General features: G+C 42.9%; 1 protein-coding gene across 1 annotated transcript; it reads left to right on the forward strand.

Moving 5' to 3' along the window:
- Positions 1 to 242: 242 nt before the first annotated feature.
- LOC147638369 (sodium/pyruvate cotransporter BASS2, chloroplastic-like) lies at positions 243 to 23,888 on the forward strand. Its single transcript, XM_086798299.1, has 13 exons — positions 243 to 477; positions 733 to 823; positions 1,013 to 1,145; positions 1,294 to 1,335; positions 2,139 to 2,252; positions 2,418 to 2,480; positions 2,571 to 2,698; positions 21,926 to 22,007; positions 22,121 to 22,172; positions 22,427 to 22,524; positions 22,953 to 23,114; positions 23,262 to 23,351; positions 23,447 to 23,888. The coding sequence occupies exons 1-13, from the start codon at positions 357 to 359 to the stop codon at positions 23,522 to 23,524; spliced, it is 1,254 nt and encodes a 417-aa protein (XP_086654425.1). The 5' UTR covers positions 243 to 356; the 3' UTR covers positions 23,525 to 23,888.
- Positions 23,889 to 24,986: the final 1,098 nt, after the last annotated feature.

Raw genomic sequence — 24,986 nt, forward strand, 5'->3', positions numbered from 1 at the left:
GTAAGATCAATTGCTTGTCTTCATTATTTATGCACATCAGCTGCTCTTAATCAGTCGTATTTCTTGACTGGCCGGACTACCAGTGTCCGTGACGGTGTGAACACATAATATGCATAGGTGATTCCCTTATCTTTTTAGTACGGAAGGATAATGTTGAAAATTGTGGCTGGTAAAAAAAGCTTAAACAGTAGGTAAATCTCGTACAGTTTTTAATTTGAAAATATAAATAAGCTTCCTCGCAGACTACGCATTTTGTCGCGCCTTCGCCTGCAGAAACAAAAACCCTTTGGGGTTCAGCCGTGCACCCTACCTTGGGCAGAAGAGAGCTCGGGAAAGCTTCATATTCCTAAGCAGCTATGGCGGCTCTGCTCCTCTCTCGCTCCCCTTCTTCTTCCCTCTCTCTGCAGTCCCCGCAGGAGCTTCGTCATGGGCCCTTCAAGCAGCCTCACCTGGCGCTCGCATTCTCTCCTCTTCCAGGTTGTTTTCTTCTTTTAGCTGTCCATTCACTACGATTTCAACAGTGTCTGTTTAAGTCGTTCTCGCGTGGGTTCAGCAGGCTTTTTAGGGTTTCGATAGATTCTGCCAGGTCTAGGCTGTTTTTTCCAAGCGTTCTCTTTTAGGTGATTATTCTAGGGTGAGACTAGTTTTTTTAGCAGGATTACTTCAGGGTTGGATTGTCGATTTAATCGATCCCTGCTAAGGTTTCACCAGAATCACCCTAAATCTGTGCAGGAATATCTTACCCGAGCTCTGGAGGCTATGACGGTGAGAAGCTGGGGTTTTCATCGAAGGAAATGCGTCCCCTGTTTTCCCTTTCATCCAGGCAGGTTATCTGCTTGGTTAGACCAGATTGGATATGTCTTTATGGTGCAAATACATTGAGTCATTAGCTTTGTTGCGGTGTTGTAGTATATGAAGCAGAAGCTAAGGTTTTGGGAGTACCACTGCTCTTTGATATGCTCTCATTGTCTTTTTACATGTGACTCTAAGATCTGCTGGCATTTTTGAGTAGGAGTAAGCAATTCTTATGCAAGGCAGAAGCTAATGCCATCGGAGAATATGGTGGGGGTCCCCCTGAAACGTCTTCTGGGGGTAGTCAGTTTGAGAAAGTAGTTGAACTGCTGACGACGATGTTTCCTGTCTGGGTTAGTATCCTGATCATGAATCTCAACATGTTGGCTTGCTATGATAGCTTGAGAAACAGATCCCGAGTTCTTGAGTTTTGAATGATGGCACGAGTTTGCATGCAAAGGTAGATCTAACAACTGCTCTTATGCCCATGATTTTTTCCAGGTGATTCTAGGTACAGCCATCGGCATTTACAAGCCATCTGCGGTAACCCTCCTCCTTCCCCCTCCCCGAAAAAAAATTAAAAACAATTAAAGAAATCCTTACATGCATGTGTGCTCATGCACAGAAAAGCACACATGCACATGGCAGTGCTAAGGCAATGTGTGATCAAACATGCACTTGAATGCACCCATATATGGGTTTCATGCCTCAAGCCATGCATCAACACATCAAAGCACACAAGTTGTTTAATCCCACTCTATTTCAAGGCATGTAGTACTGAGGGCTCAATGCCTCATGGTCAAAGTACACAGGTTATATCACGTCAAGCTGATCACAACTTGTTTGAAGGCATGAGATAGGTTGTGTGAGCTTGATGCATCAAAGAACAAACTTCATTGCATTAGTCACAGCGTGAAATCTTTTAAAGGCATTCAGTGTGGGTGGATACCTGCACACTTGCTACTTGCACGGGAGGCAGTCCCACATTTTTGCACTCGGACACATGTGGAGGCGAATGCTTCCTGCTCTCAACATGAAAAAAAAAAAAACTATTTTGGTTAGATCACTGCTATTTGAATGTATGTACTCTTGTTGTGCCTAGCTCAACATAAATAGACTATTAAAACATTAAATGGTCTATATGCTACTGTGTCACTGCTTGTGTTGTAGGAACATTGACTTTTGCTTGCTGATGGCTCTACAATAATCAAGTGGTAGTTATTTTTGCTACGTTAACCATAAGTTTTCCTTTTGTCATGTTGCAAGCGGGCATTAGGTGTGGGCTGTTTACCTGAAAAGGTTTATTTTGTATAGCATTGTCTCACAAACAATTTTTCTGTTTGCAGGTAACGTGGTTAGAGACAGATTTGTTCACTGTGTGTCTAGGATTCTTGATGTTGTCCATGGGTTTGACTCTCACGTTTGAGGATTTCAGAAGATGCTTGCGAAATCCATGGACGGTGAGCTGCAGGACTTGCTACATGCTTCTATTCCAAGTCATTTTTAAAAGACTCAAAACTGCAATGACATAGCTTTGATTCCTAAGGAAAAAATTATACCGGGGACAGCATACATTCCATTTCAGCACATTAGTAGGATGGTCTAAGTTGCAACCCCTTCTACAGGTTGGCGTGGGCTTTTTGGCTCAGTACATGGTCAAGCCTTTGCTTGGGTTCCTTATAGCCCTGGTGAGAACATGGCCAAATTTTTTGGATGGTCTTCATTTTATAAAGGAAAGGTTGAGTTTGCTTACTGATATCTTTTGTATGAAATTTCAGTCCCTGAAGCTATCTGCTCCTCTTGCAACCGGTCTCATCTTGGTTTCTTGCTGTCCTGGAGGCCAAGCATCAAATGTGGCGACTTACATATCTAAAGGCAATGTTGCATTGTCTGTTCTCATGACAACGTAAGCTATATATCTAGGGTCTGAGCCTACCACTCATTGTCTGCTTGGATATCAATGTGTTGTTTGCATATTTTGTACTTTCCGAAATTCCGCAAGTGATTTGCATGTCTCAAGGTTCATGAGTCCATTTATAAATTACTTGTTTTGGGATTATGGTGTCGTATGAATGATTTTATGGAGAGGATCAATCATGGCAAACATGCCTTTTTTGGTTAAGGTAGTGATCCTAGCATTTAAAAAAAATGCCTTTTATTTTTTTAAACTGCGTGCCTTCATTGTGGAGCAAAAGTTGCTGGTGTGGTGACCATAGGAATCTTAGGAGGAAAGTTATCACAGGAATGCTCATCATCTCATCATTTGGGGGCACATTTTGTGCTATTCTTTGATAAGTAGTTCTAATATGGGTTGGAGAAGAGTTCCAAGTTAGGGCTGGACTGGATCCTAGGTGTGTGTGCTACCATCCCATCAGTTGCAATTCATTTTCGAGATGCTGCTAAATGAACTATTTCTTACTGTCAGATTGCAGCTTTATGCATATGAGGATATTGGATCTCATATATGACGGCCCTAGAAGGCGCGTGGAGGGGGAACATTAAATACTGGCATAACTCTCAATGAACTAGCTTTTTCTGCTAGATGTTTTGTCACGTGCATTCGTGGCTAGTGATTTTGGGGGAAGGGAGAAACAAAAAACGTTACATCCTATGTGCATCATTATGTAGAAGGTAGGCATTTTTTTGGTCCAAAATGTTACATCCTATGTGCATCATTATGTAGAAGGTAGGCATTTTTTTGGTCCAAAATAGGAGAGAAAACAAGCCATAAATGTATGCAGTAATAGGAAATATTATTGCTGCTGTCCAAGACATTAGCTACTCGGATCATTTTCTATTAGCTTTGGCTTTTATTAAATAATATGAACTTTCCATTGGTATATATTTCTTAGCTCTACTCCATTTAGTAAACCATGTGAGACCTAGACAACTACATTGAAAGTTGATTTTTTGTCCTTGAGTGTCTGTAATATAGTTACATGATGTTTCCAAAACCCTAGTTGGGTAGACTGATAGATCAGTGAAAATGCGGTCTTGTCAGGAATTGATCACTGAAAATGTGGCCTTGTCAGGAATTGACCATTTGAAAAGGTCTCCCTTACTAGTCTTAGAAGCACGAGGCCAAACAAGACACCATTATTATAGACTACTCTTATTAGAAAAAGATCTCCTTTTGAAATGACAATTTTAAGTATCTTAGATGTAGCTAGTGTGCGTTTGAGCAATTGCTTGAGAAGGAATGGAGATTTAGAAGTGCAAGGTTTGTGCATGGAAGCAAAGACATTGAGAGTACATGAGATGATCACAAAAGGGAGTTCAATGCTTAGCAAGATATGCCTAGGGTGCCTTGCAATATTCAGAGGAATTTGACGTGAAGGTAGTTTCATCGAAGTATGTGTATTCTTATTGGGGGTTTGTTGTGACCAAAACCTCTCCAATATTCCCTAAACATAGGTTAAACACATGAATTGAAATTAGATTCGGTAGCTTAGGCTTAACCTTGAGGATAGGAGTTAAGGCTCCCATCCATTCATACAAACCATATTGCTAAGTTGTGGTGTCCCATACCACCCAAGCCCGCCCTAAAGGGCCATCGATACATTGATTGCATCACTTTTGATTGCCAAGAGTGGGTTAGTGCTCTCGTGGCCTAGGTATTGATCAAGGCTACAACAATACAATAACCCACCGATCACATTACCCTCACTTATATAGCTTTTATAAAACAAAGCCATACGTATGAGATTATGCGGTAGGGGCAGATTTGTTCTAGGAGGGAAGGCCTCTTGCTTTTGAGATCAAGAAGCTCAATGAAGCGTAGATGAGATATTCTATTAAGAGGAAAGAGCTTTGAAGCTTTGGAGAAATCATTTGTACAACTCTCAATTTGTTGTCTTGATCGACCTTGTATCTTTTAAGTATGTGTGTGACCAAGTTGATTTGATAGAAAGGAGGGCAAAGTGGATTGAACAAATGCAAGCTTTTAATTTTGAAGTCATGTACATGAAAGGTAGTTAGAATCGGATTGCTGATATCTTGAGTAGGATTAGTGAGGTGAACCAGCTGAGTTTTAGTGGGATTGGGACTGACTTGTATAACTCTGTGAGGAGAACATTTGAGATCGACAGGCATTTTTGTTAGTATTGGCTGCATGTTTAATTAGGGAGCCCCTAGAATCTAACTCTTTCTATAGGGTTAGGCATCAATTCATTATTTGAAATGGGGTGTTGTTCTTTATTGAAAAGGTTTGTGTGCTGTATGTGCTGGAGCTGAAAAAGAGGATCTCCTTGAGTTGTCATGATACTCCATCGGTGGCAAGTCATCCTAGGATACATCAAATCTATGATATGTTTAAACGCTCGATTTATTGGTTGAAGTTGAAGACATATCTAGGACTATGTAGATAAGTGTAAAAAGTGTAGAGTGAATAAGGACGAATATCTTATGATTGGAGGATTGTTACATCCTTTGGATATTCTCGGTGGCAAATGAAAACTTATTTTCATGGACTTTATAGTGGGATTATGTAACATGCAATTGGCTAGGTTGTGTAATGCAAAGCAAGACCTTTATACCTTTATGAAATGTCACATGCACTTTGCACTCAGTGCATGGTGACAAACTGGCTCATCATCAGCAGTGCAACATTTGTACATTATTAGAACCCAATAGGAGGATATTTGTCGTATGCCGTGATCCCATTGTACATCCTGAGTCTAGGATAAGTCAGGCACGAGCTACGTAGGTCATTCCTCAGCCTTAGCGGGTCAGTCCGTCAGTCAAGTCCCTTAACCCATTTGGAGAGAATCATTAGAAAGCACTTTGCATCCGGCATAATATTCATTCATATGCCTGTGCATCATTTAGAACATCCCAAAAGTCTTAGGGAATTTACTAAGATTTATTTGGTATTTTTTTTATATTTATGGTATTTATTTAGCATTTAATGTCATTTATAAACATAAAGTTTATTAAATTATGACCAGCCAACTTGACCAACCCCTATCTACTATAAATAGGCTTGCATAGGGCTTAGTTTCTCATTCAGTCTTCAGTGTGCTAAGAGCTTTCCTCCTCAGCCCTAGGAGTACCCTTGCCTTCAGCACGAGACTAGTCTCATCTAGTCCTTGGAGTACTTGAGTTTGCTTCAGCCAGCCTTGGTTCTCCAACGCATGTAGTTCAGCAGTCCCTACAACCATAAGCGCAGCCATACAGTACATTTACAGGTCCAAAATAGCAAATATACCTGCATTTTTTGCATATAAACCAGCCGCCTGCAGTTTAGTCTCCTACAGTCTGTGTTTACAGATCTATAGCAGCCTACAATCTACGTTTCTGTCCAGCATCAGTCCCTGCAGTTTGCGTTTTAGTCCAGCATCAGTCCTACACCACTATTCAGCCCTACAGACTTGTGTTTGCAGATTCCGAGCAGTTTCAGCCTTGATTTATCAGTCTACATCAGTATCCAGCATTCAGTGCATCATCCAAGCATACACCAGTCATCTGGTAAAGGTATTCTGTCATTCATAAGCATTTACAGCATTCTAACATAGCTTAGAACAGTCCACCGTCTTCTTTTCTCAGCCTCAGGTGTGCAGCCCTTTCTCATGTCCTTGGGAAGAGTGCATAGGCTCGAGATCAATTCATCGAGGTGTTTCTACAGCCGTGTACAGTTCAGCCAAGCTTTCGATCCTCCGAGATCTTGCGTTTGGCTTATCTACAGTCCACAGTCATTCTCTCTAAAGTAATAAAGCAAATACTATCTCATTATCGGGATAGGGGACCCTTCAGTGGGTAATTTGGGACCCAATCTAGTGTACAGTTCTCATATATCTTTCATATCTCTTTAAAGTTTGAAGTATTAAAGTGGATTGCTAAACTCGCGAAACTCAGGATGATACAAAAGACGGTGTGAGCATTTGTGTGACAGGATCTTTCAATACAAAGACTTCTGCTGCATATCACATGAAATGAGCATGAAGCAATCTTTTGTACACAAGAGGTAGAGCTAGAGTTAGAAAGAAGTAAACACCAGATTGGGTCTCAATTTATCCACTGAAGGGTCGCCGTTGCAAGTAGGAGTATAAATGTTGCCCTTTGATCTTTTGTGAGGTTCTTGTTGTTGTAAAATCTATTGATGCTGAACGATTGTTGTTTCCAATTGGTCGACAGGTTTCTTAGTGCCATACAAGCTGTGGACTTGTACCTAGGGCACTCCCATGGGTTGGCCTAAGTACTAATTTAATTACATGCTGTAACTTGCTCTATATATGCATCTAAGAGATTGACTTTTACCATGCCTAACCTCAGATGACCTAAGTGTTTGTTCTCCAAGTGGGTCAAGGGGTTGACTTTGACATCTAAAGTTGGGAGATTGACCTATGTAGCTCATGTTTGACATGTCGTGGACTTGGGTTCTAATTACACACTGAAATATTTTGGGTTACCTTTTGTAATTGATGGGTCCAGTACTCTATTCATAAGTGTGATTGTCACACGCTCAATCTTTTTCTCTTTAACAATTTCACATTCATCCAGTTTTATAACAAACTTCAAATGTCCTTAGCACATTCCATGTCAGTTTGCTTAAGAAGTATGTACCCAACTCGAGTCACGTGCTTGATGATGAACAATTGATTTCTCCGACTCAAGGTCAGATGGTGCTCCAACCTAAAGAAATCCTTGACATTCGGGAGAAGGTTCTAAGGAGCAGATTCCTCAGAGAATTTTTGGTCAAGTGGAAGTTCTTCCCTTTTGAAGACGCCACTTGGGAGAAAGAAGAAGAGTTGGAAAAAGATTATCTCCACTTTGCGAGACGAGGACATCTCGCGTTTTTCAAAATAGGAGAGGATGTAAGATTCCTCCTCAGCTTGAATAATGAATAAGCTTTACCTCAATCTTCTATAATCATCTCCTATTTTAGAATGCAAGAAAATATTGTTTTTTCTTGTTTTGGCCTAGAGAGAAGAAATATTCTAGAGAGAGATAATTCAATATATTGAGATATTTTTGGATGTAAAAATTCTCCTAATATCTAAGATATATTTTTTTGAAATAGAAGTTCAAAATAAATTCTTCAATGTGTACTAGGAATCAATTAAATATGTGTATTAAAGACCTTAGCCTGTGGGTCCACATTTCAAAAAAAATTAGATTATGGTCCAATTAAGGTTCCTATGGGTCAGTAGTCTTAACGATAATTAATCCTCAGGTGTGCAGTCCTTCCTCATGCTCTTGGAAAGAGTGCATAGGCTCGAGATCAGTTCATCGAGGTGTTTCTACAGCCGTGTACAGATCAGCCAAGCTTTCGATCCTCCGAGATCTTGCGTTTGGCTTATCTACAGTCCACAATCATTCTCTCTAAAGTAATAAAGTAAATATTATCTCATTATCGGGATAGGGGACCCTTCAGTGGGTAATTTGGGATCCAATCTAGTGTACAGTTCTCATATATCTTTCATATCTCTTTAAAGTTTGAAGTATTAAAGTGGATTGCTAAACTCGTGAAACTCAGGATACAAAAGACGGTGTGAGCATTTGTGTGACAGGATCTTCCAATACAAAGACTTCCGTTGCATATCACATGAAATGAGCATGAAGCAATCTTTTGTACAACAAGAGGTAGAGTTAGAGTTAGAAAGAAGTAAACATGAGATTGGTTTTGAATTTATCCATTGAAGGGTCGTCGCTGCAAGTAGGAGTATAAATGTTGCCCTTTGATCTTTTGTGAGGTTCTTGTTGTTGTAAAATCTATTGATGCTGAACGATTGTTGTTTCCAATTGGTCGACAGGTTTCTTAGCGCCATACAAGCTGTGGACTTGTACCTAGGGCACTTCCATGGGTTGGCCTAAGTACTAATTTAACTACATGCTGTAACTTGCTCTATATATGCATCTAAGAGATTGACTTTTACCATGCCTAACCTCAGATGACCTAAGTGTTTGTTCTCCAAGTGGGTCAAGGGGTTGACTCTGACATCTAAGGTTGGGAGATTGACCTATGTAGCTCGTGTTTGACATGTCGTGGACTTGGGCTCACAATGGGCCATGGCATATGATAATTAATCCTCAGGTGTGCAGTCCTTCCTCATGTCCTTGGGAAGAGTGCATAGACTCGAGATCAGTTCATCGAGGTGTTTCTACAGTCGTGTACAGTTCAGCCAAGCTTCCGATCCTCCGAGATCTTGCGTTTGGCTTATCTACAGTCCACAGTCATTCTCTCTAAAGTAATAAAGCAAATACTATCTCATTATCGAGATAGGGAACCCTTCCTCAGTGGGTAATTTGGGACCCAATCTAGTGTACAATTCTCATATATCTTTCATATCTCTTTAAAGTTTGAAGTATTAAAGTGGATTGCCAAACTCGCGAACTCAGGATACAGAAGACGGTGTGAGCATTTGTGTGACAGGATCTTCCAATACAAAGACTTCCGCTGCATATCACATGAAATGAGCATGAAGCAATCTTTTGTACACAAGAGGTAGAGCTAGAGTTAGAAAGAAGTAAACACCAGATTGGGTCTCAATTTATCCACTGAAGGGTCGTCGTTGCAAGTAGGAGTATAAATGTTGCCCTTTGATCTTTTGTGAGGTTCTTGTTGTTGTAAAATCTATTGATGCTGAACGATTGTTGTTTCCAATTGGTCGACAGGTTTCTTAGTGCCATACAAGCTGTGGACTTGTACCTAGGGCACTCCCATGGGTTGGCCTAAGTACTAATTTAACTACATGCTGTAACTTGCTCTATATATGCATCTAAGAGATTGACTTTTACCATGCCTAACCTCAGATGACCTAAGTGTTTGTTCTCCAAGTGGATCAAGGGGTTGACTTTGACATCTAAGGTTGGGAGATTGATCTCTGTAGCTCGTGTATGACATGTCGTGGACTTGGGCTCACAATGGGCCATGGCATACGATAATTATTGACTTGCCAGGTGTATGCTTCTTGTGCTTGGGGAAAGACGAGATGCACAAGCTCACCAGATGAGGCTAGTACCGTAAAACATATGGCCATATTGAGAACATATGGATATATTTGAAACATATGGAAGTACATGTACTTGGAACACATGGATATACATGGAACAAATGGATGTGCATGGAACACTTGGCAATCCGCAGAGCGGAGGACAATTGTGATATAAGAGAGGGAATGTAACTATTTGGTTTTTCTAGCTCTATTTCACATGATGAAACCCATGTTTGGATACCAGACAGGTGGAAGAAGACATGGGAACAGGGTCCATAAGGATTGATTAAGAAAAAGCACCATTCTTGGTCAAAAAGCAAGAAGGAAAAAGTCACACAGGATTGACTGCGAGCCAAGGGTACCATTGGAAAGAGAAGACTAAGCCGAATGAAAAAGCAAAAAGTTGCTTTTCCAAAAAGCAGTTTTAGGGTCAAAAAGCAAGGCCTTGAAGCTAGAAAAGCAAAACAAGAACTTTTGACTAAAGTCCAGTAATATTTTACTGTTAAAAAGACCAAAAGTAAAGTTAAAGATAAAAGCAAAGCAAAAGCATCAATTTTTAGTAAAAAGCAAGGCTTCGCTAAGTATAAAAGAAGCATGAGCCTCTCTTGAGCATCAAGTTGAAGAACCTTTTCATTGCGTTGCCATTTTCATTGAAGCGTGTGGAGACCATCTTCTCCATCATTATCTGCTTGATCATGAATCAAATCATGAAATTTTTCATCTTCGCCTACTGATTCAGAGTGCCTCCATCAACTATTGTGCCACGTCCTCACTTGTCCGTACGATCTATGGATCCGTACAATCGTACGGACATGTATGGAGCTTCACGGATTGAAAATTTTAGAAACCCTAAAAATTTCCAAAACCCTAAAATTGCTCTAAAAACTATCGTTTGGAGGTTTTATCGCGCGAAAATCATTTAAACAGATTTTATATCAATTTTCTTGCGAGAAAGAGCTTTTCATGGTTTTCTTCACTGACAAGGCTGTGGGAGTTGTGGAGATTACTCACGGGATGAGCGAGTGAGACTTGGACTTGGATTTGGATATTTGATCTGGTACTAGCCCGGTGAGAGATACTTGTGGGTCATTCCTGTGGTGTGCTCAGCATTAGAGATCTTGTGTTCTTGACACCGACTTCAACTTTGGGATTTTACATTGGCATATTTGTTTGCTTTTGTATTCATTGATTTTTGAAAGGGGGCGAGGCTTGTTTCTCGTTCAATGTGGTGTATTGTGCAAGATCCCTATTCCCTTCTCTCTCTCCTCCCTCTCCTCTCTCTCGTATATCTTTATCTTTTGGATACGTAGTTGAGTCTGTCACAGCACGCCCCGCTGGGCTTACTTGGTTGTCCTGGCCCTTGAAAACCTTTAGCACTTTGTGAATTATGAGATGGTTAAATGACTTTCTAGGTAAGGCTATACAACACTTTCTATGTTGGTCATCTATCAATCTGGCTGCCCACGGACCGGCCAACTAGGGTGACCCACAAAGGTTACCTCCTTAGGCAAGGGTACTATCCCTTTTATGGGTGCATGGCTTGGTATTTGGCTACAAGTCGAACACCCGGAACACCTGTCATCTGTTGGGGTAAAGGCGCTATGCCCACCCTTATAGTGTGTACAAGCCCATAAGTTATAGTACATAGTACACTTAGTACTTTTAATGTACTAAGTGCACTATGTGTACTAGTGCAATATACATGTGTGATAGGGGAGTCACACACATGCATGATGAGTTGACTTATCCCCACAACTCTCTCTCTCTCTCTCCCTTGTTTCTCTGTGTATGTCTCCCACATGACCTAACCCTAATTCTCTCCCATCAACTGGTATCAAAGCCATGAAGAAGACTCGATAAAAAGCTTGTGAAAAAGCTTCTTTCTTATTATTAAGGTTTTGAAGCCTTATAATGGGCGCCAATAGTGAGAAGAGCGGGCGTTGGTGATCGCTTGAGCAGTGCAAGCGTCGGTAGCGAACAGAAGCATCGCTGGTGAGAGCACATAGCAGGTGGGATCGCAGGCCAACAGCGAGCAGCACATCAACAGAGAATCGAGTGCGCTAGCAAGATCGGCCATCGCTGGTGAGCAAGGAGCACCTGGCAGAAGTGTCAACAGGCGTCGTATCATCATCATCAACACAGTGTCATCATCAGCTGCAGACGGAAGGTTGTAGACGAACAGCGCCATTCATAGCCTTAGCAAACATCCGACGTGAGCGAAGAAGCGTCATCAGTAAGCGAAGGCGCTAGGTGACGAAGGCAGCAGCCTTTGAAACATTAGCGTCGGCTGGGCGTCAACCGAGTAGCGCTGGGCGTACACACCTAGGCGTCGGTTGACAGCATAGGATAGCTGGCAACTATACCACACCTTGTGACTTTACGCCTGCAGCAGCCAGTCGGAACAGGCCTTCAACGCTGGGCTTCGTGGAAGAGCTCTGCAGCGTTTGGATCAGCGTGAGCGTGTAGCAACATCAGCAAGAAGCCTCTCTCCCTTTTCTGCAATAGCATCAAATTTTCTGCAGCAACATCACCACCCTCCTTTCCTGCAACAAAAAATCAAAAATTACAAGGTATTTTTCTCAAGTTTTTTTTGGGATTTGCAATTGAGCAAGTACAATCAACAATTGAGCAGATACAGGTGTCGAATTGCTCAATTTTGAGCAAAATTGGCAAAATCGGGTGACATTGGTCACAATCAGGATAAATTTGCAAGAAATTGGTCAAATCAGGATCAATTTGCAGGAAATTGGATGTCGAACTTTGGGGCTTTTGATGTAATTGTGCAATTAAGCACTCATACATGCTGTATGATGTGAAAAATCGCACATTTGGGCAAAATTGCAGCAAATTGCAGTGCAAATCAAGGGGCTTTTGTGCCGATTTGGTTGATTTGCATACAGGCAATCGCATTTGATGCTGTGGATAATGTGTTGATGCCTTACAAGCACTCAATGTGCCTGTAAATCAAGGGGCTTTCATGTATTGGATGTATATGTGGCCAGGGGGAAGCATCGTGAATACTCTGGATGCCTTCATGTGCGTCAATGTACCATGTATGATCAGAAATTGATTTGTAAATCAAGGGGCTTTTCAAGTTTGTATATGCTTGTTGAGCTTGGCAAAGCAGCAGGCAAGACATTTATGCCTTGAATCCTCAAAAATCAGCTTGCAGTCAAGGGGCTTTTGCCCAATTTCTGTTCGGGACTGTTGTATGCAGTGTTCGGGACTGTAAAAGTTTGATTTTCACTCATTTGGACAGCCAGGAGAGCATTTATTGCTATTGTACCTGTTGGTACAGATTTGGCACAGCTTTGTGCATGTTTTGGCATGGCTGTACATTGTTTTGAGTGACCAAAAGGTTCAATTTCAGCTGCTGAACTTGCCGGTACAGGTTTGGTACATCATTGGTGAGCACTTGGTACTGCTGTACAGTACTTTGGAAGGGCAACAGAGCACATTTAAGGTGCTGTCCAAAATCTGCAGCAACTAGATTTTGGTGTATTCATCACATAAAGTGGGAGAAAAGTTGCATTTGTGCTTCCGCAGTGGGAGATAAAGCTTGGGAGAAAAACTGTGAGCACTTTGTGTGCTTTTGGTGCAGTGTTTGCACATTTTGCAGGGAGTCAGGCATTGACAGGTTGCATTTTGCTATGGCAACCACAGGTGAGAGCTCTTCATTGCTTCACATCAAGAAGCTTGAAGGCTCGCATAATTATGATATTTGGCAAACCCAGTGCTACAATGTGTTGCTCCAGAAAAAGCAGCACAAGCCTATCAAAGAAAGGGGTGTAATGCCCGCTTCTCTTACCACTGAAGAGTGGGAAGATATGGATGAGCTGGCAAGATCTACTATCATGTTGTTTGTGTCAGATTCATTACTTTTCAGCATTCGTGAAGAGAAGACAGCTTGGGGAATGTGGCAGAGATTGCAGGACTTGTATGCCCAACAAAGTGCCTCAAGCAAAGTGTATTGGTTGAAGAAACTCATAGGCCTTCAGATGAAGGAAGGGGCGTCTATGACAGCCCATCTAAATGAGTTTAATGGTATTGTCAGCCAGGTCATTAATCAAAAGCTGGCAATGGACGATGAGTTCAAAGCCACTTTTCTGTTATGCACTTTGCCAGAGAGTTGGGACACATTCAGGACAGCCACTAGCAATTCGCATGCTATGCTGTCATATGCAGATGTTGAGGGTGCTCTTCTTCAAGAAGAGATGAACAAGAAAAACAACTCTGTTGGAAAGTCCAATGCAATGAATGCACGTGGGAGATCCCAACAAAGGGGTAAAAGCCAAGAACGGGGAAGGAGCAAGTCTCGCTCCAAAAAGGATTTGGAATGCCATTATTGTGGCAAGAAGGGACACATTAAAAAGCAATGCTACAAATGGAAAAATGATCAAAAAGAAAAGAGAAAAGGCAAAGACAAAGAGAAAGATGAAGCCAAAGATGTAAAGCCAAAGGGCAAAAGTGGAGACAAGATTGAAGAAATCAATGTGTCACATGCAGGTGGCAGTGAGGATGAGGTCCTCTTTACGTCTTCACTTGATGCCCATTCACTTCTTACAGGTGGTCATGGTATGCACTCATGGATCATTGATTCAGGTGCCTCCTTTCATGTCACAGGTTGCAGAGACTTGTTTGTCAGGTATACTGCTGGCAATGAAGGAGTGGTTTATTTGGGTGATAACCATGCATGCAAAATTCTTGGCAGAGGTGATGTGAGGCTTGTATTTTCAGATGGCTCACAACTTATGCTCCATGATGTCAGGCATGTGCCTGAGATCAAGAAGAACCTGCTTTCTACTGGACAGCTTGATGATGCTGATTATGTTACCACATTTGGTAGTGGAAAGTGGAAGATTAGTAAGGGCTCATTGGTTGTTGCCAGAGGCTCTAAGGTGGACACTCTTTACTTTATGCATGCAGGTGTTTGTCACCATGCTAATGTAAATGCAACCTAGCTGCCGGAAATTTCTATGTGGCATAGCCGGTTGGGACACATGAGTGTCAAGGGAATGGAGCAATTGTCTCGTTTGGGTTACTTGCCTTCTCTAAAGTTTTCAAGTTTTCAGTTTTGTGAGCATTGTATATATGGTAGGCAACTACAGTGCCCCCACAAGAAAGCTCTTGGACAGAAAGATGCTCAGTTAGAGCTTGTGCATACAGATGTATGTGAGATGCCTCAGCTTTCTTTGGGAGGGGCAAAATACTTTGTCTTTTATAGATGATGCCACACGCAAGGTGTGGGTTTATCCTCTTCGTTTGAAGAGTGATACATTCTCAGTGTTTGAGAAGTTTGTTGCTCATGTTGAGAATCAAGCTGGTAAAACACTGAAAGCTTTGCGTTCCGACAATGGTGGAGAGTATATGTCCAAACAGTTTCAGGACTTTTGTGATGCTAAAGGCATCAAGAGGGAGCTCTCTACTCCTTATGATCCTCCACAAAACGGGACAGCAGAGAGGATGAACAGGACCATTCAGGAGAAGGTCCGTTCTATGTTGTCACATGCTGCATTACCTCATGGTTTTTGGGCTGAAGCTGTTATGACAGCCGTTCACCTTATAAACAGGTCACCTAACACGAGGCTTGGTGGGAAAGTGCCAGAGGAAGTATGGACAGGGAAGCCTCCGTCATACAAGCACTTGAGAGTGTTTGGTTGCGTTGCGTACGTGCACATACGCAGGGAAATGCGCACCAAACTTGATCCTAAGTCTCACAAATGCATATTCCTAGGATATGGTGACAGAGGTGAAATGGGGTATAGACTTTGGGATCCCATGAATAGAAAGATCATACGCAGCAATGATGTCATTTTTGATGAAACATGCATGTATAAGGAGCCTGCAAGGCAACAGGAGCCTGGCAGAGTCATCTTTGATGATGATGGACATCATGGACAACAACAAAGGGCTGTAAATCAGCCATTACAGCAGGAAAACCAGCCCTTAAATGGTGCTGAAAATGGTCCAAATGGACAGCCAGAGATGGCAGAAGATATCCCTATGGATATACCACAGTTAGAGGAGATACCGGGCTTTATATTTCAGCCTTATGGCATGGAACAGGAGCCACCAATAGGTGATATGCAGGCTGGACAGCGACCTGCAAATGATGGTCATTGGGTACGGAGGTCCACAAGACCCTCCAGAGCCCCTGACAGGTTTGTTCCAGGGGTTGACTACTTGATGCTTACTGACTGTGGAGAGCCCTCATGTTATAAAGAGGCTTTACAGAGGGCAGACAAGGCTCTATGGGAGCGTGCCATGAAGTCAGAGATGGATTCCAAGTGCCATTCTGTTCGATAGCATCGAGCTCTGCTTGCATAGCACGACGCCAAGGCTCATGTGAAAGAGCCTCGTCCACAGAAGTGGGATCAAAAGGACCATTAATGATAGAGAACATAAGAGCATAGTTAACAAATATGTTACCCTCATGAATTTGTTTCCCTCTAACTTTGGAAGAACGCCAGAGAGAACCAAGCGAAGGAGCAGAAGGAAGCTCACGTAACCCAGAATCACGAACTGTCTGATAATACCATCCAAGCACATATCTGCCCGAACTCGTTGGAGGAGGAGCAGAGTCATCATCATCTGACTGAGAGCAGAAGGAAGCTCACGTAACCCAGAATCACGAACTGTCTGATAATACCATCCAAGCACAGATCTGCTCGAACTCGCTGGAGGACCTCATCCTTGGTCTTCAGAAAGAAAACCCAAGTATATTTGGAAAAATCATCTACCATCACGAGCATGTACAACGCCTTACTCAAAGACGCGGTACTCATAGGACCTCATAAGTTTGCATGAATGAGAGCAAGTGATGTCGAAGATTTGTGTCGCCTCCTTCGGAAAGGCGGCTCGGTGTTGCTTCCGTTGTAAACAAGAGGAACAAGCAAAAGACGAAGCCTTGATGGTCGGTAATCCCTCAACCAACCCATCCTTTGAAGCTCGTTGCAGAAGTTGATAGCTCAAATGGCCAAACCAAGCATGCCAAAGAGTAGAAGAAGCACCAGAAGAAAGCAGAGTGGTCAACTTGTAGAGACCACTATCTTGGACTCCATGAGCCAAGATGCTACCAGTCGCCTTATCACGAATGGTAATCTCATAACGAGAAAAGATCACCTCCGCATCTTGAGCTGTAAGAGCACTCACTGACAAAAGGTTAAAAACCAAATCTGGAATATACGGAATGTCAGAGAAGTACCTCTTGTCCTCGAAAGAGCGGAAGATGGGGATAGTGTCATGTCCATGCACTGGCACGGAAGAAGAATTGCCCAGAGTAATCTCGCCTGACCTAGCAGTGAAGTCCTCGAACCAATCTCGATGGGGTGTCATATGAGCAGTAGCACGTCTATCCACAATCCAAGACCATGACTGAGAAGTCAGAAGAGCAAGTATATGCCGCCGAGTACCTGCTAAGAGAAGGATGCCATCATCCTTCTTGGGTTGAGACACTGCCGTAGAGGAAGAGTTCTTTGTTGCTTCATCACGCTTCTTCTTGTGACATTGGGGTGACTTATGACCCTTCTTGCCACAATAATGACATTCAATGTCCTTATTCTTTGAAGATTTGTTGTTGTCTTTATCCTTGTCGGAATTCTTCGAGTTCTTGTCAGAACCCCCTTTCCCTTTCTTTTGTTGATTCTTCCCTTTGTCTCGCGTTGCCAAAGCTCCATCAGGGCCACCAGAGGTGCTAGTCCGCTCCTCAAAGCGAGACTCAATCTACATAACGGAGGGGAGAACCTCCTCCCAAGTAACTGGAACAGGACGAGGAGAAGAAACAAGAGATGGAAAGTATGCATCAAACCTCTCGGGAAGCTTGGAGGAGAGAAGCCGAATAGCCATGTCCTTGCCACAAATAGCAAGCTCGTCCCGGAGATCCTTTATCTTCGAGATAAAAGCAGATAAAGATGGAAAGGTAGAAATTGATTAGTTCATAAGTTGCTTTTCCAACGCCAAAATCCGACCTAGAGACTTGATCTCATAGAGATCTGTAAAAGCCTTCCAAACTTCATGTGCAGCATATGCTGTACGCACATGAGAGAGAACAAAATCTTGATAGTTCAACATCTGAAAGGAGAAAACGCTTCGATCATTCGATCGCCAAATATCAATCTGTGCCTGAGTCGCACCACCGGAAGCAAGGGTGGGAGGGGTGGCATTGGCCGGTGTAACAAGCCAATCCCAAAGATCCACGTCACGCAAGGCCGATTTCACCTTCACCTTCCATAGGGTGTAGTTGGAACCATCCAACTTTGCAAACTCAGAGAACATATGAAGAGAAGTTGGTGCAGCCATCACAAAAGCTTGGGCTCAATCTCAAGAAATATGCGCAAACTCTAAAGAAGAGGTGTCCTCCACAGGTACCAAGAGTGCCACCAAAGCCCAAAACACCACAGACCCTCTCTGTAAAGGGAAAAGAGCACTGGAGAGGAAAACACAGCACAAGAAGGGCTGCTGTCCTGAAAAAACAGGCCGCCTATGTCCAAACTCCACGTGAAAAGAAAAACGCTGATCAAATAATAACTGATGGCTGCAATCGGTGAAGCCAATCTGTAGGAGAAGTGACCAGCAGGTGCTGTCCAGAAAACGCAGCAGCAAAGGGGCTGCGAATCTGAGAAAAACGCAGAGGAGAGGGTGCTGAAGATAGGGCTGAATCTGGGGCAGCAGAGAGGTTGCTAAACCGGTAGCGATGATACCATGAAAGAGTGCACAGAGCGGAAGCAAAGGAGCACTAGAGTGTGCTGAATAGAGAGTGCAAGAGAGACAGATATGGACCAAACTATGCTGAATATACTGAAGCAAAACAGTCCCAAGCAAGAGACACTAGAAGTCTCATAAGTGAGGGAGCAAATATGTACAAGACCGAATGAGAAATGAGAGGCCAGCACCTCCTATTTATAGGTGAGGTATACTAGCCGACTGGAGCATGTATGCTAAAATGCCAGAAAGGCTGGGAAAAATCCTAGAAAAATAGGAGAAAAAAGGGGTGGCCAGCCCACAATCAAGGGCCGTACAAAAGGGACCAAATGGGAACCAGAAGTGAGCAGAAACTGGGGATGAATGCGCTAACAGTATTTGCTTTATTGAATGATGAGAAAAGACTCAAATCTGTAGATCTTCGCATGGCTGTAGACTTTGAGCCTATAGATGATCTGACTCTTGACCTTCAAGCTTCACCTTTGCTTAGGAATTTCCTTGGCTGTCTTGGCCCTTGAATACCTTAAAACACTTTGTGAATTATGAGATGATTAAATGACTTTCTAGGCAAGGCTTATATAGCACTTGCTATGCTGGTTGGTGGGTGCAAATAGGCTATCGGCTTGTTGGATAACTCCCTCCTTGATCTGAATAGTATACCATTTATATATGCACCTTCTTTCTTTTGTTGGCCACTTTTGCTCTTCTGTTGGCCAAGCTGCTTGGCAACCTTTGTGCATTGGTAGCCTACCAGTCTGGCTGTCCAATGGGACTGGTTGACTAGCCACAGGGGCTGGCCGCCTTGCTGCTTAGGTCTTTTAGGCCTAGCCGACAGCACACGTCTCCTTGATCCTAGGATGATGCAAAGGTCACCTTCTTAGGCAAGGCTACTCTCTCTTTTCTAGGGTGGCCCATAGGGTTGTCCTTACCTTCTACATGCAACTACATGCTCTACTCAAATGCTTGTTATCCGGCTACAAACTGAACTCTCAAAACACCTGTCATCATTCCAAAAGGTGACTCATAGTACGGATTTGCATTGCTTCATGTGCGGGACTTGCACACATGAACAACAAGACCATGTATTGGACTTGTACACTTGACCTTGGACGCTTTGAGTTGAACCTTGGCTGACTTGTCTCGGAGTGGGACTCACAAGGGACTGGTTTCCACTCTAGGTCTTGCACCTGCTTGTATAGATAAGTCCACGTGGTATCCAAGTGCGGGATGAATGTGAGAAATTTAGTCCCAAAGTTATTAAACAATCCTCTCCAAAAATGAGAAGTAAATTGTGGATCTCTATTTGAAGTAGTTGTCCTTGGCAAACCACAATCTGGATACCAAAGATGAATGAACAAGTGAGCAATATCTTCAGTTGTGACCGTCTGTTTGCATGGAATGAGCATGCATCTAGGGCTCCTGAGCAAAATCTAGCTTTTGCGAAATCCCCTCTATCTTGCTGCGAATCTCCGGGTTTTGAATGAGGCTATCTGGAATCTGGGTAGTCGTTCGTGCCTCTAGGGGTCATCCAGGGAGAGAATAACTGGAGCGTGGTCGCAAAGAGTAGTGCCAACCAAAATACCAATCATGCCGCCACACCCACAAGCCCGCACATCAACATAGAACCAATCGAGTTTGGATAGGTTAGGCCAAGATCAACTTCTCCCATGCGGTGTACTCTGCACTTGATATAGTGGCCATGCCACCTCCGAGTTTGTCACCGGTCGACTCCAGCATGTAAAAGTCCCTGCCCATACACCAAAAATCTGCATGTGGGCAAGGATTGATGGACTGTACTTCAGAAGGTGGCTTTGTCGATTGTCATGTTTGGTGTGTAGACATTCAAGAAGCCAACACTGTCCTTCCTTATCCTGTTGGTAACCCACTGAGCCCGTCTAGTGACAATGGTGCGTGAGTTCACTACTGCCAACAAAAGCTACTCGGCTCACACCCTTGCGGAGGCTGTGGTTCAAGCCTCCTTGGTACGAGTACACAAACAGGTATTGGTATGCGGTGTCAACAGTAGGTACTCAAACACACACACACTTGGTGCCGGCTCGCAGCATGTACATCTGGAACTCTCACACACACACTTGGTGCCGGCTCGCAGCATGTACATCTGGAACTGTAGATGTAGGATGATATTCAGCCTGTACTTGTAGGTACAGTAGGGTGTTCAGCTTGTACTTGCAAGTACAGTTAGGGTTTCAGCTTGTTCTTGTAGGTACAACTGCCTCCCTGGAGGCACTCGGCATTATGGAACCTCACTCGCAACGTGGGAGGCCTAACGTGCCTACCCGGTGCATGAGTGCTTTTATGTGCCTAATACATAGTCACAGGAAACGATGGACCGGGAGGTAGAAACGAGTTTCTACATATCGAAAATGCAAAAACGGGAGGACGGGTGCAAAAAAAGGCATCTCCCAAAAAAAAGCGGCTAGCAAAAAGACGACTTGGAAATATTAACGTGGTTGGGCACTTGCAAAAAAAAAACGGCCACCTGCAAAAAGGCGACTTGAAAAAATGATGACGTGCAAAAAGGTGGCGTGCAAAAAATGGGACCTGCAAAAAAAAATCGTTGGCCAAGCCCAAGCCCGTTAGGAAAAAAAAACCTTAGCAAAATATGCCCATCAACAAAAGAAAACGTTAGCAAAAAATGCCCGTTAACAAAAAAATGTTAGCAATAGTTTGTGTATGTTTAATTATACGAGTCCTATGGGCCTACTGAAGTATTTGTTTTTCGTGCATTAAGTTTTACACTCGTCGTTTCTTGGCGTTTCCGTTTCCTTTATTTGGCCCGGTCTCGTTTCCTCTACCTGGCCTGGTCTCGGTCCGTTTCTTGGTCCGGGTGACTAAGGCCTAATATGGGTCCGTGCTATGCCGCTCCCTTGCACCTCATCCCATATAGATGCATACTTTTCGGCACGGGCTAGCATACCTCCAAGGCACCATGGGGCCTTGGATAGTATTCCCACCATCACATAAGGGTTTCAGCTGGTACAGTAGGTATGGAGTGTGCCCACAGCATGTACATCGGGTACAGCAGGTACACATTAGGTACACTAGGTGTGCAGAGCACATTTACATCATAGGTGGGTTTGGTAGCAAGCACCGACACATCTTTGCCATAGATTCTACACTGGACTACACTAACTAATCAAGGTGATTGGGAAAGTGCCAAAAGTTTGACCAAGTTGACTGATAAGTTGGGGCCCAGTTGCCCGTCTGTACAATGTGAAGTTTGAACATGCACCCTTGTTTTCTAACAAAGGCTTTCAAAATAGCTGCCCACCATTGTCCATGCCACCTGCCTCTGCTTTTGTCCAGTCCTGTTATAAACATGCACATATGTTTCAACTAGAGTTGCAAGAAAAGCAAGAATTGAAGGTCCAATTTCAAGGCTGAATTACTTTTTCTCAGAATTAGGATTTGAAGTACATGTTTGATGGGGTAATGTTATGCTTCTTAAGGTTGGTGTTAATGCATTGAACTGTTTGCAGATGCTCAACAATTGGTGCGATTGTGATGACTCCTTTGCTTACCAAAGTCTTAGCTGGGCAGTTAGTACCAGTTGATGCAGCTGTGAGTTGTACCACCCACGTGCCTTTCACGATTCCCTACCTCTAGATCTAGTTGGTGCTAAGTAAGATATCTTTATTTTTGATAGTCTAATGGATTTGTGAAAACCAAAACAGGGCTTGGCTCTCAGTACATTTCAAGTGGTTCTTCTACCCACAATCATTGGAGGTCAGTTCTGATTATATTGTTTTCTATGTGTACCTGCTTTTGATGGTTAAGTATAGAGGCTCACTGGCCATTGTGAGCATCGATGCATGAGTACACCATCAAAATGTGCCCCTACTTTCGACACAAGAGCTGATAGGCTTTTTTTGTCCCTTTGAATACATTACTGAAGGCTTATGCAAGGGACATGCGGCTTCATGTTGAGATGTCGTATGGTTGCCTAAAATTGTAAAAGCTTTTTTTTTGGGGGTGTGTAGTTCTGTCTCATGAGTACTTCCCAAAGGTTACGGAAAAGCTAACAGCATTCACCCCATTGGTTGGAGTGATGCTGACAACACTCTTGTGTGCAAGCCCGGTGAGTCTTTATCCATGGCTGTTATATCATGTCACCCAAATTAGTATGCCACAGAGCTCATACATGCATGCATCGTACGTATGCAGGTATATCTCTATGTACATGCATACCTACATACATACATGTCATATACATACCATGTACATACATACATGTTACATACATACCATGTACATACATATGTAGATACTTACATTGATACATACATATGTAAACGTGCACATACATGCGTACATACATACATATGGAAAAACACACACACACACACACACACACACACACATTGTGATTCATCAAGACATTATTTTGTAAAGAAGAACTATCCCTTAAGATGTGGTTGTTTTTGTATTAAATAGTTATTCAGCACTAATTGTAAGAGAGTGCGGTCCTGAAAAGGTATGATGTCTTGTTATTTTGGGTGTCTGAAGATAGGGCAAGTCTCGGAAGTGCTTAAAGCACAGGGTGGACAGTTAATCCTTCCGGTGGCCATCCTCCATGCAGCAGCATTTTTCTTAGGCTACGTGTCCTCGAAATTCTGTCAGTTTGGAGAATCTACATCTCGCACGATTTCGATTGAGTGTGGCATGCAGGTTAGCTCAATTAGACAAATTACTGAAGGCTTTCTAAGATGAGTACTTGGAAGGGTTTGTCAATGTGTAGTCTGTTCCAAGGACAGTTATGTACTGTACATTTAAGTTTCAATCATGTTAAAATTTGGAGTCTCTATTCGGCCACAGAGTTCGGCTTTAGGCTTCCTCCTGGCACAGAAGCACTTCACCAACCCCCTGGTGGCTGTCCCCTCTGCTGTCAGTGTTGTCTTCATGGCGGTAGGCTGGCTTTTTGGTCTTATTGGTGTATTTTTTGACAACTTATGTGTGTTATTATCCTTTTGTCTTAATTGTTTCTGATTGTCTCTCTGCAGCTTGGAGGAAGTGCTCTGGCAGTGTTTTGGAGAAACAGACCCATCCCTCTCGATGACAAGGATGACTTCAAGGAGTAATAAGCTGAGTTTAATCTTGTATTATTAGATTTGCTTCATATGTTACCGAGGCTGCCCTGCGTTCACTTTATTCTTAGAGCAATGAGATGAGCAAAGAAAGTTAAGGTTTCACCCTTATTTGGACACCACTGGATAGGACAAGTTTGTAATTTACATTACCGTGATATACACGGTGCATGTTGCGAGTTCTAAATTTTGTACCCATCTTAGGCCAGGAATCAAGTTTTACTAAATCATTCAGAAGGATGCCATCAACACAGCCTTCCTTACTGGTCTTGCTCGTGTTAGTGACATTTTTCAAGTTGGCTGGTCCCATGTCCTTCAATAATGCAGTGGTTGTAATGATATTCTCTTTTTTCCCTCAGTGCAGATATTACAGCTCTTGGCAGGATACACCCACACCCACCCCCCCCCCTTCCCCCCCTTCTTCACACACACACACTTTTTTTTTTGGTAATGTTCTTCACACACACACACACAGCTGTTGCCTGTTTTGCAAATTCTAAATTTTGTACCCATCATAGGGCAGGAATCAAGTCTTACGAACTTGATCAGAAGGATGCTGTCAACAGAGCCTTCCTTACTGGTCTTCCTTGTGCTTGCTCCATTTTCAAGTTGATGGGCCCTATTACCTTCCTGGTGCATTGGTTGTAATTATGTCCCCTAATTCCCTCATGGCAGATATTACGGCCCAAGTGGCAAAAACATGGATCAAGAAGCCCAGGGTAGCGGTGTCCTGTTAGTGGTGCCACGGTCGCTTTTGGTCCATCTGCCTGCCCACACATGAAAAGCATGCAGAAGGCCACATAGATCCACTGGCTAGAAACAGAAGGGTGGATGTGTTTGACCCCATTTTGCTCTGGGCAGTCAAAGTGTGGTGTAAGGGCAAATACAAAGCTATGAATATGTGCATGCGCCCGCAGACACCCTACAAATGTTAAGCTATTATGAGCTTTTTGAACGGTATGTAACTGCAGATTGCTGTACAGGGTCTTTACAGACATAACCTCAAAATGGAGATTACAGGTCCCTCGTACTCCCCCCAGGAGCTATTGCCTGTGCCCAACGAGTGGGGGATTTCATTGTAAAGACCCTAGTTTCTTCTTCATTGGGATTGAGGTCTCCTTCATACAACTTCAATGTTTCCAGTCCAATCTTGTTTTCTCTACTCTATATTTTTGTCATTATTTGGCTTGGCTGCATGGGATGTATTCATGTTTTGCACCATGTTTGATAGGAACACTGGGTTTGTTAATGTCATGTGTGTCCTTGAATTTTTAATGCTTTTGCGGACATGTCAGGTTCTCACTAGTTAGTATTGATTCGTGGAAATCAAGACCTTTCTCTGGAGGGTTTAGGCACATATTTCAAATCAAGAGTTTATTGTTTCTCGGTTTGAAATTTACCTTAAAAACTTGTATATGCAATCAAGCCTAAAGAAGGCATAAATTTAAAACAGAAA

This window comes from Cibotium barometz, chromosome 5 (assembly GCF_041138505.1).
Source record: "Cibotium barometz isolate CiBa-2024 chromosome 5, ASM4113850v1, whole genome shotgun sequence".
Taxonomy (NCBI): Eukaryota; Viridiplantae; Streptophyta; class Polypodiopsida; order Cyatheales; family Cibotiaceae; genus Cibotium; species Cibotium barometz.

Coding starts and splice junctions, on each gene's coding strand:
- LOC147638369 (XM_086798299.1), top strand. CDS start 357: ATGGCGGCTCTGCTCCTCTCTCGCTCCCCTTCTTCTTCCCTCTCTCTG. Junction 2,699..21,925: donor TTGTCTGTTCTCATGACAAC/GTAAGCTATATA, acceptor AACTGTTTGCAG/ATGCTCAACAATTGGTGCGA. Junction 23,115..23,261: donor CGATTGAGTGTGGCATGCAG/GTTAGCTCAATT, acceptor ATTCGGCCACAG/AGTTCGGCTTTAGGCTTCCT.